Source organism: Epargyreus clarus, unplaced genomic scaffold (assembly GCF_041222505.1).
Source record: "Epargyreus clarus isolate Ecla_fem2 unplaced genomic scaffold, WU_Ecla_fem_2.2 ptg000009l, whole genome shotgun sequence".
Lineage (NCBI taxonomy): Eukaryota > Metazoa > Arthropoda > Insecta > Lepidoptera > Hesperiidae > Epargyreus > Epargyreus clarus.
This window is the reverse complement of record NW_027332217.1, coordinates 5,746,106-5,763,311: the sequence shown is the minus strand read 5'-3', so window position 1 is coordinate 5,763,311 and position 17,206 is coordinate 5,746,106. Positions and strand designations below refer to the sequence as shown.

At 33.7% G+C, this 17,206-nt stretch overlaps 1 protein-coding gene across 2 annotated transcripts; it reads right to left on the bottom strand.

Moving 5' to 3' along the window:
• Positions 1–1,323: 1,323 nt before the first annotated feature.
• LOC140744827 (acyl-CoA Delta(11) desaturase-like) lies at positions 1,324–8,858 on the bottom strand. 2 transcript variants are annotated; one of them, XM_073076515.1, is made up of 4 exons: positions 8,755–8,858; positions 3,587–3,808; positions 2,832–3,168; positions 1,324–2,519 (listed from the first exon to the last, which is right to left on the bottom strand). In XM_073076515.1, the coding sequence occupies exons 2-4, from the start codon at positions 3,774–3,776 to the stop codon at positions 2,069–2,071; spliced, it is 978 nt and encodes a 325-aa protein (XP_072932616.1). In that variant the 5' UTR covers positions 3,777–3,808; positions 8,755–8,858; the 3' UTR covers positions 1,324–2,068. The 2 variants fall into 2 exon arrangements, with proteins under 2 accessions (XP_072932616.1, XP_072932617.1); XM_073076516.1 differs by having other exon boundaries at positions 2,832–3,144.
• Between the last annotated feature and the right edge of the window lie 8,348 nt (positions 8,859–17,206).

Here is a 17,206-nt window from a genome sequence, read left to right as displayed (position 1 = left end):
AGAAATAGTTATCTATGGCCAGGGTCCCGCCGGATTCGTACCACAGAGCGTTATACCATTTTCACCGCCATATTATTGTGCATATAAAAAAAGTTTGCAATTATCTCAAAATAATATCAGGGTATTGTTAGAGACTTAAGATTAGTAAAGATTACTCACTCCTAACCTAAGAACAATGCTTAGGTTATTGTTCCGAGCTCCTAACAAGAAAATGAAAGCAGTTTTGACAATTGTCAGTGTCAGCTATTTTCGTGTTTGATAAATATTAAAAAATGTAGTTTTTAGAGCATTTACGAATGAAACATTTCTCCGCACTTATTGTTTGATTTCGTGTTGTTTTTGCACCACTTTACTGCACATGTCGGCATTGTTCCGAGTAAATTAATGGCAAAATAGCTGACAAACAGTCAGCCATTTTGCCATTTGTGGCTTCCTTCAATTACAAGGCGGTGAAATATCTATACTAATGTATGGTTAAAGACAAGAATTTACTTCCTGTTTTTAGGTATCATAGTGATATGTTAATGGTTAAGAAACTCTCCGAGGTCCGAGGGTCTCTCATTTTTAAAATAAATCTGTGTCTAGCAGTGGGATAGTAATGGATTGATGATGATGATTTAAGTATACAATAGATTATTTCATAAAGTTTTGAACATTTATCTTACTGATTATCAATAAAACTTTTTTTTACTTGCGCTCAACAATAAATCTTAGCCAGTTTTGTCTACCAAAGTGAGATTTATCATTTTTTATTTTATAGAGATCCAAAATTTTTATAAAAATGAAAATTAGAATAAAAAAGGAAAAGTGTACTGATTCGGTTAGCACAAACATAATGCAAATCTATCCACTACTGTCCTACCCGCACGGCGTCCACACTAAGAGTGACGTACCAGATCAACTGACAGCTAACACGATGTCGCCAGATGCGTACCAATACCGCACGCCATACCAGTACTCGTACTAGTAGGTACTTGTATCTATGTTTAGTGTCTAATTATAAGCGTAGATAGATAGATATTCTTTATTGCACACTTCAATAGAACATAACAATAATACACAATTATATAGGTTAATTGTATGCAATAGGCGGCCTTATCGCTAAGCACCGATCTCTTCCAGGCAACCTATGCATGGAAAAGGTAAGGAGGATAGTGAGGAAAGTGGGAAGTGTGTTTCAAGTTAGGGAAGGAATACTTACTAATACACTACAAAAAGATCACAAGACGAACTTAATGTCACACGTGTCACAGATTTAACATCTGTGACACGTTACACACATGTCACACTACAAAAAAAAAAGAAATAATAAATAGCTGGTTATAAATAATTAATTTATTTAACTGATAAGGGAAAAACAAATAATTAAATGTTACTAACGTTTTGAATAGCGGTCCACATGATAACAATTTTACCATAATTAAAATACCTATAATTTTTGTTTTTATGATAATTTAACAATTATTATAATTTATAAGCATGGATATAAAAAATAATATATTAATATACAAATTAAATATTATAAGCGATGATAAATGTGTTGTAGTTTTGGTAGTTTTTTCTGCAATTGTTATCTATTAGTTATCGCCTGCACAAACTTATGATTTTTAATTTGTATATATAAACATGAATAGGGTCACTCATGCGAAAAATAATATAATTGTAAATAGGAGGACCTATGTTCGTATCGCCAAAGTTTATATATATCTACTTTATGACCATTTTTCTTTCGCCGGCCCTTTCTCATAAGGAGCGGCAAATTTAATTTTCGCTCTACAAATACTGCCTACGCCACTGGTTTCATTAAATATTACACATAATAAAGCTGTAGCGCCGTCTATGGCATTTGATTAGGGCTTCTATTCCAGGATAGACATAAGTTTTTTGTCCTTCACCTTAACTACAGTAAAACCATGTATGAAAATATACACATACTAAATACTTCTTTCGTTTTTATCTCAATTATGGTCCATTAATTGTCTCCGTTTGGCTTCCTTTTCCTTAAAATGTTTAACCATCTTGGATTTTATAGTTCGTAAGATAAATTGTTTCAATATTAAATCTTCTTTTATTTATTTACTTCCATGTACGTGGTCATATGAGTTCCGTCTCCTGTTTTTCGTGCTCTGGCTTTAATCATATCATCAGTTACCGTTTTCAAATCATAAGCCCAACCGAACCACGCGCAGAGATTAATAAACATAGTGCTTAAATTCAACAATGTATTTCCTAATTCAGCTGCTCGGTAATCCCAAGGAAAGGTGTGATGGTAATTGTGAAAGCCTTCTCCACATATAGCTAAGGAAACTAATGTGTTTTGTGTAGGTGATATATTTGTATCGTAAGGCCTGTTTCCATAAATGTGCGCTGCACTGTTTATTAGAAATGTCCCGTGTAGAGTTAAAGCGTAGCGAAGCATGTTGACATGCCAGGCGACATTAATGGTTTCACCCCAAAAGATCACAGGTATTACAGTTGGTAGAACAAAACACATCATACCGATGACGGGATATGCGTACCTGTAAATGTTGGAAAAGTCAAGATCGTAACCTTATATTTTGTAGCCTGTCGTGATGTTAAAATTAAAAATGAAATATAAGTATTAGTATTATTTTTATGTTTCGTGAACTAACTTAACACGTTACTTAAGTTATTAATACTTTTGTTAATTTTAATGGAAACTATTTCTAACAATAATACTATAATCAGATCCCTCAATACTATGTTAAAAACAAACAGACTTAGGAATGATTTTGTCGAATCTTAGGGAAACATTCATAATACAACACATAATTCGTTGTATTTTAGCAAAGGTAAGTCATTCTGCTTACTCTTTCTGAAACCGTAGAACAGGGTTGCTTGTAGCATCAGATACATCTATTTGCGTTATACGCTTTGTTACTTCATCATGTTCTTCAACAAGCGTCCAGCCCAAATGGGAGAAAAAGAATCCTCTGGATGCGTTATGAGGATCTGCATCTGTGTCGCTGTATTTGTGGTGCAGTCTGTGCTGCCTCACCCAGTTAATGACTGTGTATTGTAGGCACATGCTCTGGAATAGCATCAGTATGATTTGCAAAGGCAAAGTCGCCTTGTATGATCTGTGCGACCACAGTCTATGTGCTCCTGCAGTCACGCCTAGACCTGAAGCTATGAATGTAATCATATCTGAAAAAAAAAAGTCTTAGTAATTTATTTGATAGGTCGTATTTACTTGTATGGCTCCGTTGTTGAAGGTTGAAAGTTGAGGTCAAGTTGCCCTCGGTAAATAGAACAACGAAAAAAGTCGACCGATCGAATTGCCGACCAGAAAATAGGTCAACTAAAAAATATCTTCCAGTCTTTCTCAGTCTTTTGTAGTGCCGCGGTCCGGATCGTAAGTCGAAGCGGGCCGCATTAGATTTCATACGCATTACCGTGTTTCGTAGAGCAGTTTAGGTCTTTAGTACCTTAACATTGTTTTTGGTTTAGCAGCTCGGGGAAAGCTCCATTTATAAGGTATAATTTATGTCAAACTGTGGTGCAGAAGATGGCAGTGAATACAAAAATAATAATATAAATACTTACTCGTACCACTAATACTTACTAAACAAAATAGTCGCACTCTTCGCAGATGTGATAGAAAGGTACAGGCCGTATATTGCAGCTAAATGAAAATAACCCATGGCAAGAACGCCTTTGTAAGAAATTCGATAATTCCAAGCAGCAGCTTTTGTAGGATATTTATCTATTTCATCAATTTTTTCCAGCAGAGTCTCGTCTGATTTAGGCGACATTGTGTTTCGGTAGAAGATGACTTGACTTTATTCTGTAAAAATATATTTCGATATTAAGCCTTTCATTGTTGCAAAGATGCAACATTGAACGTGTAATGTATGCATATAAGCAGCAGCTTTGTGTCGAAGGAATCGATTTTCAGCACCTGCTTACTTTCGGCATTGTCTAGGATAACAGGTGTATTTGGAGGGTCATCTGATGTTAAGGTAACATGCACCAGTAACCTAGACGAAATATGAATAGAGTCCTACGTGAGAGCTATCATAGGTGTGCGACTTAGTTTTGCCTTAAGGAATTAAGTTAATACACCTCGTATCTGCTATATCCCGCTCACATTATAATCTTAAATGTATATGTCTATTTTTATTTATATTACTAATTTAGTTATTTAAAAGGTATTTGTTTTCTCCTTTTCAGTTAATTACATTTAAGCAGTCGGTATTTGCTTTTGTAATCATCTGCAGGCACGGCAGTGCCCCCGCCAAGTCGAGGAAAAAAGCGGCACGGCTGGACCATGCTCTTCTCGAAGCAGTTCAGTCCATTTATTTTACAAGTACGAATAATAAAAAGTTAGGGTGTGTAAATTAGTTACTTTTATTGTATTGTGTGTATATTACTTTTTTTCCTGTAAATACATTACGACATTGAAACGTCTAATATTCATTATGATATAAGATTAATCTCCGTAAAATTATTGCTAATTATGACAAAACATGACACCTTTTCTGAATTTAATTATTATTATGAAATTAGAAGTACAATAGGTGAATACTAATAGACCGTTAGTTAAACAGTGACCTTACTCTTTAATTAAGAATCATTTCTTTTAATAGGTATTCCCCACAATACTTACATGCAGGACATGTTAATACACGTGAAGTTCAAATACGAATTTAAATTCATTGACCCATACTTTGACATATTGATATAAATAGTTTTTATCAATATGGTTATGCGTGTTTCTACGATAGCGCTGTTAAGTTCCGTTAATTAAATCCTCAAGAAAGTATTTCCTTCTTTAACTCATGAATCTTTTAAAACGAATTGTATTTATCGAGATAATTGTAATACAAGAAGTCTACATTTAAAAGAGAAATACATTCTACGTCCACATTTAAGAACGTCAATGTCAATATTTAATAATCAATAATATTATCAATATACAGGGTGTTCCGTAAGTACCATGACAAACTTGGGGAGACCATAGGTGACGGTCTGACCTCTCTAAGAAAAAAAATAACCTTAATAAAAGTGTCACCGTTTTTGCACTATCGATTGTTTTATATTTATTGAAAAAATCAGCCCTCTTCATCTTCTTTCGTTAACTGCGTGTAGAAATATGATGATGCAGTGTTTACTTTTTTTGTTAAATACTATCAGATAGTTGGTCTACCTTATTTTAAATGTAAATTGGTTAAAAGATGTAAAGGAACCTTGAAAAAATTTGGGTTATTTTTAGATTTTGAACTTTTTACTATTTTTTCCTCAACTTTGACTATTCGTCGTGAAAAAAAAATGTACTGAACACACATGTGAAGTGCACATTGCCCAAAAAAAATTGTCTAGTTAATACACATTTCAAATAGGTACCACACTTACTATTTAAAGTTGAAGAAAAAAGTTAAGGCTGTTTTTGCATGACTGGAACGAGCTACATGACTTTGAGGGACTGAAAGGAACTAAAACGTAATGATAGAGTTTTAATTTAAATTACGCTTGCTACCAACTCAAAACGTGTTAAATAGTACAAAATTATATCATTGACTTTAAAACACTTAAAAATATCCTTCTTCAGTTGTAAAAAAATCAAACTAAGTAACTAAGTAGCAGACAAAGTAATACAATTTTTCAAGTCAACTTTACCTACTTTTAACTGTCGTGTTGAAGGGAAACTTCATATTTGTATGTAATTTGAATGACAATTCCATAATTTGGTATCTTGGAACTGATCTGATCTAACTGCGTGTTAATGAAAGAAGATGAAGAGGAGAGATATGTTCTCCCCAAGTTTATCGCGGTACTTACGGGACACCCTGTATATCACTACTAACTATTAGCTATACTACTACCATAGTTCTAAACACTGCTGTTATTTGGCAAGAAAAGGTGTGGCGGTGATGCCTCCTGAGTCCAACCATAAATAATTCTATCTTCTTCTAAAAAGCAAGTTATATATTTTAAGAGAACTATTTTATCGTTAAATCATAGTAGTCCAGTTCTTAGAGCGTTAAAAACGTTAAAACTGCGAACTTCACCAAAAGAATTTCAATAGTCGATGCGGGATTTCATTTTTTGCCTATAATTTACAATGTTTACCCATTTTTTGAAGTGTTTCGTTAATAAATCAAAATCTATTAAGAGTTTATATATCAATAGGACTTTATTCCTTCAAGTGTTCAGATGATAGAATAATTTTATCATTTTCTAAATTTATATTTATTACTTAAAACAAACTATTGCATGCGGTGTAGTAGTGACGCGACGATGCCTTAACGGGTGTGCGGAGATTTACGAGTATGTTCGGTGGTAAATTTAAGTTATAAATAATAGTAATTAGGGATGCGCCGAATATTCGTTTGGTATTCGGTATTCGGCGTATTCGGTATGTTTTTTGCTATTTGTATTCGGCCGAATTATTCGGTTTTGGTACCGAATATGTTCGGTTCGAGTAGGTATGTTTATTTTCGTGTATACACGACACGGTACTTAACTAAAACACAAAACTTCACAAAAGAAATCCTGTGGCACATTTAATAATATAAAGCAATTAAACTTCAAATCAACATTTATTTTGAAACCTCAAATGAACATATTTATTACTTACGAGCTGTGCCCCGCGGATTCACCCGCATTAAAAGTGTAAATACTCTGAAGTTTTCATGGGATTTAACTTTTTGCGCTTATCCCTAATTCTTTTTCCAAAATTAATGTAGCCTATGTTACTGTCTATAACATCAGCTAATTGCCAGTGAAAGTCCCGTCAAAATGAGTACAGCCATCTTGAAGATTAGCCGGAACAAATTAAAATATAAATAATAAATAGTACCGTATATCTTTTTCTACACTAATATTATAAAAACTATTGGACCAATTTTAAAAATTCTTTCACCATTCGAAAGCTACATTATCGAGTAACATAGGCTATAATATATTTTGTATAAAATATATTTGATAAATAGATTTTGAGCCGGTACAAAGTTTGCCGGGTCAGCTAATATTTTATATTTTCCCATATTTTATATTTTCCTTTTATGTTATATGCTATAAGTAAAATGTTGTTATTTTGACATTACAAACATACACTTAAATTTTATTTATTTGTATAGATTCTATAGTTAGTATAGTCAAGTAATTTATTTTAAAACTTAAATCATTATTTATTTTTAAAACTTAATCAACATTTTAAAGTTTGAATGAACACAGGTAACTGGCAAATTGACAATAAACACTATAAAAGAAATATTAGACAGAAGACGGAAATCAGAGACATTTTACTGTAGACTTCCCCTTCTTTCAGGATCTTTTTTTTAAATAACTTAAATTTTAATAGTTTTTTGATTTACTAACGAAAAACTAAAGCCCATTATATGACATTTTATTTTATGTGTTTAAGCAATAAAAAAATGAAAGCACAATTTTTTTTGAGTAAATATTATACTCGTAATTTATAGCCTTAAAAATTATATACCGCATCAACAGTTTAAATTCATTCAATGTTGGTGTAATTCACATTGTAAACCCCCAGGCGATCCACTTTAATTAATAAAACAAAAGCAGATAATTAATACTTACACTCAGGATACGTTGATACAAATTAAGTTCTAATTCTAATTTAAATTTATCGACTCGTACTTTGACTTATTTGGCTTTACTTATGGCACATATAAATATTCTAAGTAGTTTTGTTCAATATGTGTATCCGTGTTTCTACTATTAAGTTCCGTACATTAAATCCTTAAAAAAGTATTTATTTCTTTCTTGTTTACTATTATCAAGTACACTATAAAAAGAACTCATGGTCAGTGGGGCGCCGTGGAGTAGCTTTGGGCGGAAGTAGAATTTGCTGCTCCTTAAACTAATACGTCGACGAAAAAGTGCCCCATAACAATAAAAATACACTGGTTAGTTTTAGTCAGAGGAAGCAATTTTACTCATTGGATATTAAGGGTGGCGCAACTCTTGCTCCTCGGCCGCCATCTTGAGAAAGGGGTGCTATCGTTTTCACGCTCTTGTAGGCAAACTATTCGTCGCACGGAAAATTTGTAGGAATTAATATTATATTAATATAAATTATCTATAACATTTGGTCTATAACTTTTTGTTGTAATAAAATAATTAAAGTTAATAAGAAAGTCCTTTGGAGATCCCGGAGTCCTCTACGCAGCGCCGAGGACGGCCACCGGGGGGGTGTTAGTGCGGTAAAAGTCCTACATAATCCCGTGTCGCTCCCACGGCACCGGGTACCTTTTAAAGGTTGCCCTTCGAGAAAAAAAAGGTAGCTATCCAAATTTTGGGTACAGGTTTTCTTTCAAAACTGTTTTCTAGTTATTTTCCAGGTAAATTACATTTAATACAGGGAATTCAGGAATAATTTTGACTATAATATGTTTACTACAATTTTAAAAGATTTTATTTTTATTTTATTTAAATACTTTTTCAGTGATAGTGAGATTTTCAAGGAATAATATTCTATATAAACTTTTAATAAAAAAGATAAACTTTTTATATAAAAAATATTTATAAAAGTAACAATTAATTTATAAATAGTTTTGTATCAAAATAGTTTGGTGTTTTGTTTCCACGTCTATATTCCAAAACCAAATGCCACCTGGGGTTACTTTAAGAATTATGTTCATGAGTGGCAGTTATGACTTACCACCAAGGGACTGCATGCTCGTTTTCTACTTCCATATTAAAAAAATACACCAATTATAAATCAACTTTGAATATTACATTTACGATTATAAGGCAACATACCTGTAAAAATTACCCCTAATTGTTAGGGTTTCATTTATATCTTCATGAATCCAAATTTATGTGTGTCTTTTTAATTTGCATGTAACTATGTAATATGTATACTATGTAACACGTAGAGTAGATAGGTACTTTGCTTCGAAAATACAAAACGTAGCTGATTTCCCACTATCTGCACAGTACCTATAACACCGGCACTTTGGTGACGTCATATTTTCACATGTACCGTTAGCACCATAGGCTGACGAGTAAACATAAAATATTGAGATTTGATTTGTGAAATGACGTACTTTGTTATTGTTATTACAGTTGTTTTGATATATGTATTGTTGTTGACAAGTTTTTTTGCTTGATCATTACTTGCTATTTCAGTTAGAGATATGCCGAGGCAGGTAGACTCGAGTCAGTACTCGAGTACTTACGTAAACTCGCATATTCGAGTACTAATAAGTAATACTAGTACTAGTGATACACGAATACTGACGCTAATCCTACACTGGCTCCAGTGTTATGTACCTTATATAGTCAAACGAGTGAATACAGCAGGAATTGTACAAGTAACAACTTGTTTAATTTTGTTAAGTGAGTGGGCTTTTTTTTGCTCTTCGTGCTATTGGACTGTGTGTTACGAAGTACTCGAATACTTCATGCTAACTCGAGTACACTGTGAATACTCTGGACTCGAGTATTGACACGATTCTTTTTTATATGAGTACTAAAGTACTCGAATACAAAAAAGGCCGACTCGGCACATCATTAATTTTAGTAGTTAAATAATGTAACCTGCAACTGAGATGATTGACCGACATAAGTCTGAAATTGTGAGCATTTCAAAAAGATTTCTCGTAGTTTGTATGTATCAATAAACCTATGAGATAATAATAGGAGAATTCATGCTGATATGGATCCTTATCTAAACAGTTCACGAATTCAGAATTCGTGAACTGTTAATATTATAATCTTATTATAATAGTATTTATATTTTTAACATAACTTTATGAACAAATCAATAATTTAGAAATAAATAATATATTAAATTGAATGACGTTTTTGGTCACTATACTCTATTGTTTCGCGTGACGTCACTTTAGCGATAATGTGGCAAGGTTCCAGCGTATTATTAATTTAAAACGATTATAGCTATTATCATACAATCAATGCATAGAAGACAAACATAATTATACTTTATAATATATTTTAAAAATGTAGTTTCCGTGTGTTTGTGTCCACAAGATTCAAATTGGTTTCTTTACAAAGATGCATATCTGTATTTAAGGATGCCTTTATAATTAATATTGAATACCTATCAGTCTGACCCACCACCAAGCGTACCAAAAGTGGAATTAGGTAATTTATAAATAAAATATTGATATTTTAAACAAGCTCTTCAGTAACGTCGTAATTAACTTACTGTCGTAACTTTGCTATAAAAGTAATTGACTAATTACTTTTATGCACACGCGTGAGTTTGACTAATTAGTAATTATGCATTGTTATCCATACCGAACGTTTATACAAATTTTCTGTTCAAAGCAAGTTCAATAAAAGCTAGTAATATTATAAAACGTAGTCCTCCGCGGCCTCTTTCTGTCTGTTTGAACGATGTTGACCAAAATGTACTGAACAGATTGTTACGATTTTTCACCAAGGTGAAGGTTATGGTGTAGGTACGGTTCTCTAAGATTTTCCGGGACCAAAATAGGGCTACGGTATCCCCTGCCTATCGTAAGAGGCGACTAAAACGGGGTGGTAAAAGCTCGAACCGACTGGAAAGCGTGTTTTATGCTCACTAGGGTGGAACCTGACGGGGCAATACGCTTAGAGGACTCCAGTTGCGTTCTTTTGGAGATCCCGGAGTCCTCATCGCAGCGTCGAGATCGATCACCTTGACTGGGTACCTTTTAAAGGTTTGCCCCTCGTCAACAAAAAGATACGGTTCTTAAAGGTTATGTATAAATAGCTTAAATATGAAGATGATATCAGTTTACTAGGACAGAAAGATAATGTGCAAAATGTATTATACGAGCATACATGCATAGTAAAGAAAGTCTTTCTTTACTATGATATCTGTATGCTACCCGTTTGAAGCCGGGGCAAATTGCTAGTATAAGATTTACTAATAGGTATATTAATATTATAGATGTTATTAATTTTATGTTGACATGTAATTAATATAAATTTAATTAATTTGGACCTACGAGATGACCCGATCGCTGACACATTAATAGACATACACACGTATATAATGGTCGAATACAGAAGCTCCTTTTTGGAATCGGTGAACGATAATGTTACTTTTTTATTATTAAGAAGATAGAAGAGCATGTAGTTGATCTGATAGTCAGTGGCTTCTGCCACCCATGGGCATCTGTACTGAACCTCTGTAGATTAGATTCTTATTTGAGTTCAGCTACAGATGTGTCGCTACACCTGAGGACTAACCTGGAACGCCTCGGAAAAGTATGTGTCACTTACCACACCTTTCAAACCTGAACACAACATCGTTTAAAACAGCTGTTATTAGTAAGAAACAGGTGCGTCGGTGCCGCCGGAATCAACCCACAAAGGGTTGTATCACCTTCACACCTTTCAACCAGTTTTGAAATATGGTTCTTTTGATTTAAACATAGTATTAGGTATACTTAGGTAGGTATGCTTAGGATCAGAATAGGGCTATGGTATCCCCTTTTTTATCGTAAGGAAACCCGTTATGGGTTCCTCTCAGCTACGGGACAGCGCAGAGAATATGCCGGACTCCTACCGGCTAAAATCCCACGGTGTTCCTCTGTACGCCCTGTGTCGGTACTATGGGTACGCTAATAGTACTCGTCCGTGGTCCCAAAGGCGTTTTCCCGCGTCTGGGCCCGTGTCGTTGCGGGATGGAGCTGGATCTGCGCCATCCATCATCTTTGAAGTGCGCGTGGGAACGCCGCGCGCGCCTCCTCGGGCTTGTTGGTTTGACGCACAACAACGCTACGGTATTCCCATCCTGTCGTAAGAAGTGACTAAAATAACCTTTTGAAGTTTTCCCCTTTTAAAAAAAAGGCGATTGAATCATGAGGTAGGTTTACGTCAGGAAAGTAAGTAAATATTTGGCTTACCTAAGTATCACGATAATTGTTGATTAATACAATGTATAAACCTGATACAACGGGCTGATATAAATATAATAATTCAGCACAACAAACAAATACATATTTATACCAAATTAACTGTCCGAAGCTACTTGATTATAAATATACTCTTATGTAATAGATATATAAAATTGTATGATAATTTAAAATCCATTGAAATTGTTAATAAAGCTGCTATGAAAATCTACGTTTATTTTTCGAAGTGAAGTCTCAATAATTGTTTCATGCAAATTAAATAGATGTAGAAAATAAACTAAACGTATTATATAGAAATTAATCATATTACTTTCCTTAATTCTTAATTCGTTTTAGGATTCTCTGAGATATAAATAAAACTCGAAAAATTAGGGCTAAATTTTCAAGAATAAAGTTCGGATTACATATTTTTTTCATTATGAAGATGAAGCAGCCGGCATCTTGATAGTGAGTAGTCGTCACTGACCTTAAATATCTATTACTAATCTCAAAGGAGATTGGAGTTTCACCTGCAGCGAACTACAGAAGCGTTGCTACCATTGAACACTTAGTTGAAACGCCACGAAGAAGTTTCTCTTCTTTGTCATACTTTACAAACTAGAACACAGGAGCGCTTTAAACTGCTGTTATAAGCTAGAAATACCCTTGGCGGGACTGTCTCCGAAGCTGAATGATGAAAGAGTTTTATGACCAACAAATAATATTGTGTATAGAAGTCAAGAAGAATGTTGGGATTTACAGTAGCCTTACCAAGCTTCTCGCGAATCAAATGGGCAGACATGCTAAAAAAGGATACTAGCCTGCGTGGTTACCAAACTTTGTCACTATATTGGCTAGTTATTGCGAATGATTAACCAGTACAGGCATAGCGTTGCGGTGTCGAGGGCCCGCCCTGGGTGGCACTTGTCTGGTGGCGCCAAAATCTTTTCAGTTCTCAAACTCATCACAAGTGGCATTGTTAGGGAGTAATTAAATTATAGGACCCTCTTGGGCTAGTAATTTCTGAGACTAGTAAATATTATTTTAAAGGTGGACCGTTTTTTTTTGCCAACCCTTTTCAACGAGAAGACGGCAAATTGGGTACTTGACACTAATAACAATAAAATATGAAATATGATCGATATGATAGCTTATAAGTAAACATAAATTATGCAATATTTAGTTTAATTTTTAATACACTATTAGTATTTTTATTTCTAAAAATAAATTTTCGATTTTTTATCTGTGGGTTGTAAATTCCAAAACGGGGACGGTGCTGCTTGAAATGCCATGTGACGTCACCACACGCATAATAAAGAAGACAAATAATAATTATATCGTTTGCTGTTAGAGTTGGTTGAATTTATGTTGTGAACCGATATAAATCCACACTATATTAAAGTTGATAGCGTGTATCTGCTTAAAGAAGATATACAATGCAATAAATAAAAATTAATACAAAACCTTCCGCGAAATAACCTATGGAAATCACAAATAAACAACGTAAGTAAAATATTCTTTACATTTAATCATTTCGGACAGTTAAAACATTTCTTAGCCGACTTCCGATAGAAGAAAGGTTATGTTTAAGAGATTATCAAGCTTTTTTAAACTATACTTATATTGTTATGTGAACTGCTTTAAGGTTATTTATTGGTTATATTTATAATTTCAGATCCTCGCGACAGCATTATAGTGACGACGCTATAGGGTATGTGCAGTTTAAGAAGAAGGCAAGCTTGTGTTTCATGAAAAGTAAAAGTTGTCCTGAACACAAGGTACATCAAATGTCATGCACAGTGTCTATGATTGTATATGAAAAGGAAAGTATTTAATGGGATTACTGTCCTGCCTCCCAAGGATGCTACAAACATGCAGTAGCATTTTTAATGTGGAGTTGAAGAAGAAGTGAGGAACCAAAAGTTTCGAAAGTGTGTAAACAGTAGTTCTTTACTGGCATAAACTACTCAAAAAGATGAAGTAAGGAAAACTACCATACAGTTGCTGTTATTGGACTACAGATTTAATTATGAAAATGACAGTGATAAAAAAATATATTCAGTTGTTACAGAAAATAATTTTAGGAATTAAGAAAAGCATTAACGCAAGTAGCACACAAATTCAGCTTAGGTGTGAATGCTTTGAGGTGATCTGTAGTAATTATTGTAACTGTAACATATGACGATAAATATATACAAAAGTTCTACTGTGTGTACTCAATAGAACCATATAAACCAAATAAAGAAATAAAAGGCTAATATTAGCAAATCATGTATTTTTAATTATACAGTCCTGTAAGTTAATCAGTGCACATGCACAAGCAATAATAACACAGTCATGAAATATTTTAATTGTGTCCTATTAATTACAGAATGGGCCCTTAAAATAGAATTCTCTGAAGTATGTGTAGCGTCGAAGTTTATTTCTATATTTTCAATGTGTTGACGTCAGGCTACGAAATGACACTTGACCGCCTGTTTTGGCGTAACGTTCCGTTTACCGTAATAAAAATATGTTTTTTTATTAATAAATAGCCCTTTTTTCGAAAAAATTATCAATGAAAGGCATATATAATACGTATATGAATTCATTAAAACAGTTTCCCAAAAAGTGTCAAGTAGCCAATTCTACTTACACCCCGGGCGACTCCAACCTACAATACGCCACTGACCCTAAGTTCTTGCTATTGCCTCCAACAGTCTTATAAATTATCATACAATATAGAATGAAAAAAGGTATCTGCAAACCTAAATGTTGTTGCAAGTTCTCCAATTTATTAAGATTTTTTAACACGCTTTTATTATGTGCATAAATAAATTTAAATAAATGTTAACGTTGCGTTTTTTTATCAGTAGGTACAATCATTTGACTTTTGACTTATTTTTCTTTACGTAATTCCTCGAAATAGTAAAGCCAACTGTGATATTTTGTCGTCAGAATCCATTTCGTGTCTGAATATACGCCTCAAATCGCAGCATGTGCACGACGTTTACGTTGCGGTCAGAATTGGATACAGTCCTATGACAAACACGTTGCCTGTAACCTTACCATGAGTTTTCAAAATATTCCACAATCTTACGTTACGTTTACTCAATCCATTATTCTGTTCCGTTTGCTTCAGTAGACTGAGAAAACGTAACGATAAGTAGGTGCTCAAGTCTTTATGTCTGCCTCACATGTTTGCAAAAAAGAGAGACAAAACATTAAGGGCCATTTGGTCAATTTAGACATTTAATGTTACGTTACTGACACTATCAGAACTAATACAATCCGCTAGGGGCGCTGACTGGAATTTGTATGGGCAAATACGTAAACAAATACCAAAACATATTTTTCAAAACCTAAAACTCATGGTAAGGGTCCGTGCATTATATATTTATAATGCATTTTAGGTCCAGCTGTGACGTCCGTGCATTACATTAAATGCGTGGACCTATATTTACCACGCTTTTATTAGTTTGGGTTGTATCTATATATATGTAAAGGAATCTTTAAACTCGATATTAACCCTTCTTCAACGGGCCGATTAATTTAAAATTTTGAACAATTATCGAGAACCGATGACAATACACGGTTTTAATAATTTTATCTCATTCTCCTCATCAGGATCGTCAGGAATTAGGATTAACCATTTTCCTTGCGCGATGTTAGCGTGGTTTTTAGTTTTTAAACTATAATTATTATTTTTAAATGGGATTTTGTAGGCGTAAGAGTTACTTTTATAATATTTTGCGGACGTAGGTATAAGCAGTGAATTAGGAATAATAAAACACTAATGGTCCGCGTTTTTATTATTGGCTGGTAACTGGCTTACTAAATAGCATTATTACTTGAATAAATTTTCCTTGAAATTAGTAAGAATGGTTATAATATTGTAAGCAAGATGATTTTTTCATCAGTTAAACCTTTTAGAGGCATTTTTTAATTATTTCCACTTCACAACAACTACCAATAAAAAATGCAATTGTGTTAGGAAATGGCGGTAAAAATGACATCTGTTACACATGAAAGTTGAGTCGAAGGTAAAATGATTTGACATTTGACGTCGTAGGAAACAATATTATGTAAAAAATATGTTTATTATGTCTATGAATATTACGAAAATTAAGTACATACTTTCGTAGGAATTAATTTACCAACTCATTTCAGTTCTAAAGTTAGAAAGAACTAGATCAAGCTAGTCTCGTCAGAATTTTTAGACTTCAAACGCCCCTAAGACCACTATCCCACTAGCGTTTAAGCTTCCGCGCAGCCCACCGTGAGGCCCCAGCTTGGTAGAAAAGGGCTTCCCCCTCTCTTCCCGTGTGGTTCCCTTGCCGTAAGAGCCGGCTGAGCCTTTGCAGACCGCCAATCTACAAATAAGCAGTGATAAGCCATATATATCGGTATTTATTATTATTATCCCATCCAATAATAAGTAGGCTTATAAGACATATATTCAGTTGCAATTCATAAGACATATTGGTCTTTTATAAAATTTTAGTATTTGGGAATAGCCTCATAATAATGTGCGGATTGGGACATGTCTCGTCGTACCGTATCAAATCCCGGTGCGACGAATCACGATCTCTTAATTCTAATGAGATACACGTAGCAATTTGTAAGACATGAACTTCGATTATTTTCCAAACAACCTCAACTAAAACACCTAAAATACTGATTTTCAGCATACATGTTGTAATGTACAGACACAACAGCTAGAATACTGTGCATTACATAATAAAATGCCCATTCATTATACATATTATAAAACTGACCATATCGGTCTACCACACGCATTTTGAGACCAAGCTATAGCCTATAAAATATTAAAATAATGGAATTGTATAAACGTTCTTTTTTATAGCCGCCGGTATTCCTGAGGATTACGCTGGAACACCTCGGAAACGTAAGTTTCCCTTACTACACCCGTCTAACCCGAACACAGCAGCGCTTAACACTACTGTTAATAGGCAGAAATAAGTGTGGCAGTGTACCACCTTTAAAGGACTTCAAACCACTAAGCTTAATTTAGTAGTAGATAGTTAAAATTAAATTAAATTATATGTGTAATGAAACTAATAAAATAATTTATCCAGTACAGAACCATTCACCATTAAATGTAAATACTGAACAGCTTAATTATTCAGGTATATATACACGGCATATTACAAAACAGAATAACAGTTTCAATGAGACAGCCAAGAAGGAAAGCAAATTCGAAATCCGAGATTCTGAAATTGACACCAAATATAGAGGTATTTAGAATACAGCTTTAGCAAACGACTTACACGCTTATTTTTTATCACTTTCATGACATCACCAAAAGAATCGTTCTATATTTTTATATTGTAGTGTATTTTTATATATTGTACGTAAGTAATCTA

Excerpts from the sequence above, each read along its gene's own strand:
- LOC140744827 (XM_073076515.1), bottom strand. The coding sequence starts at position 3,776 with ATGTCGCCTAAATCAGACGAGACTCTGCTGGAAAAAATTGATGAAATA. Across the intron at positions 3,169-3,586 it reads GAGTGCGACTATTTTGTTTA|ATATGATTACATTCATAGCT; the intron begins GTAAGTATTAGT and ends TTTTTTTTTCAG. Across the intron at positions 2,520-2,831 it reads GTTCTACGGTTTCAGAAAGA|GTACGCATATCCCGTCATCG; the intron begins GTAAGCAGAATG and ends CAACATTTACAG.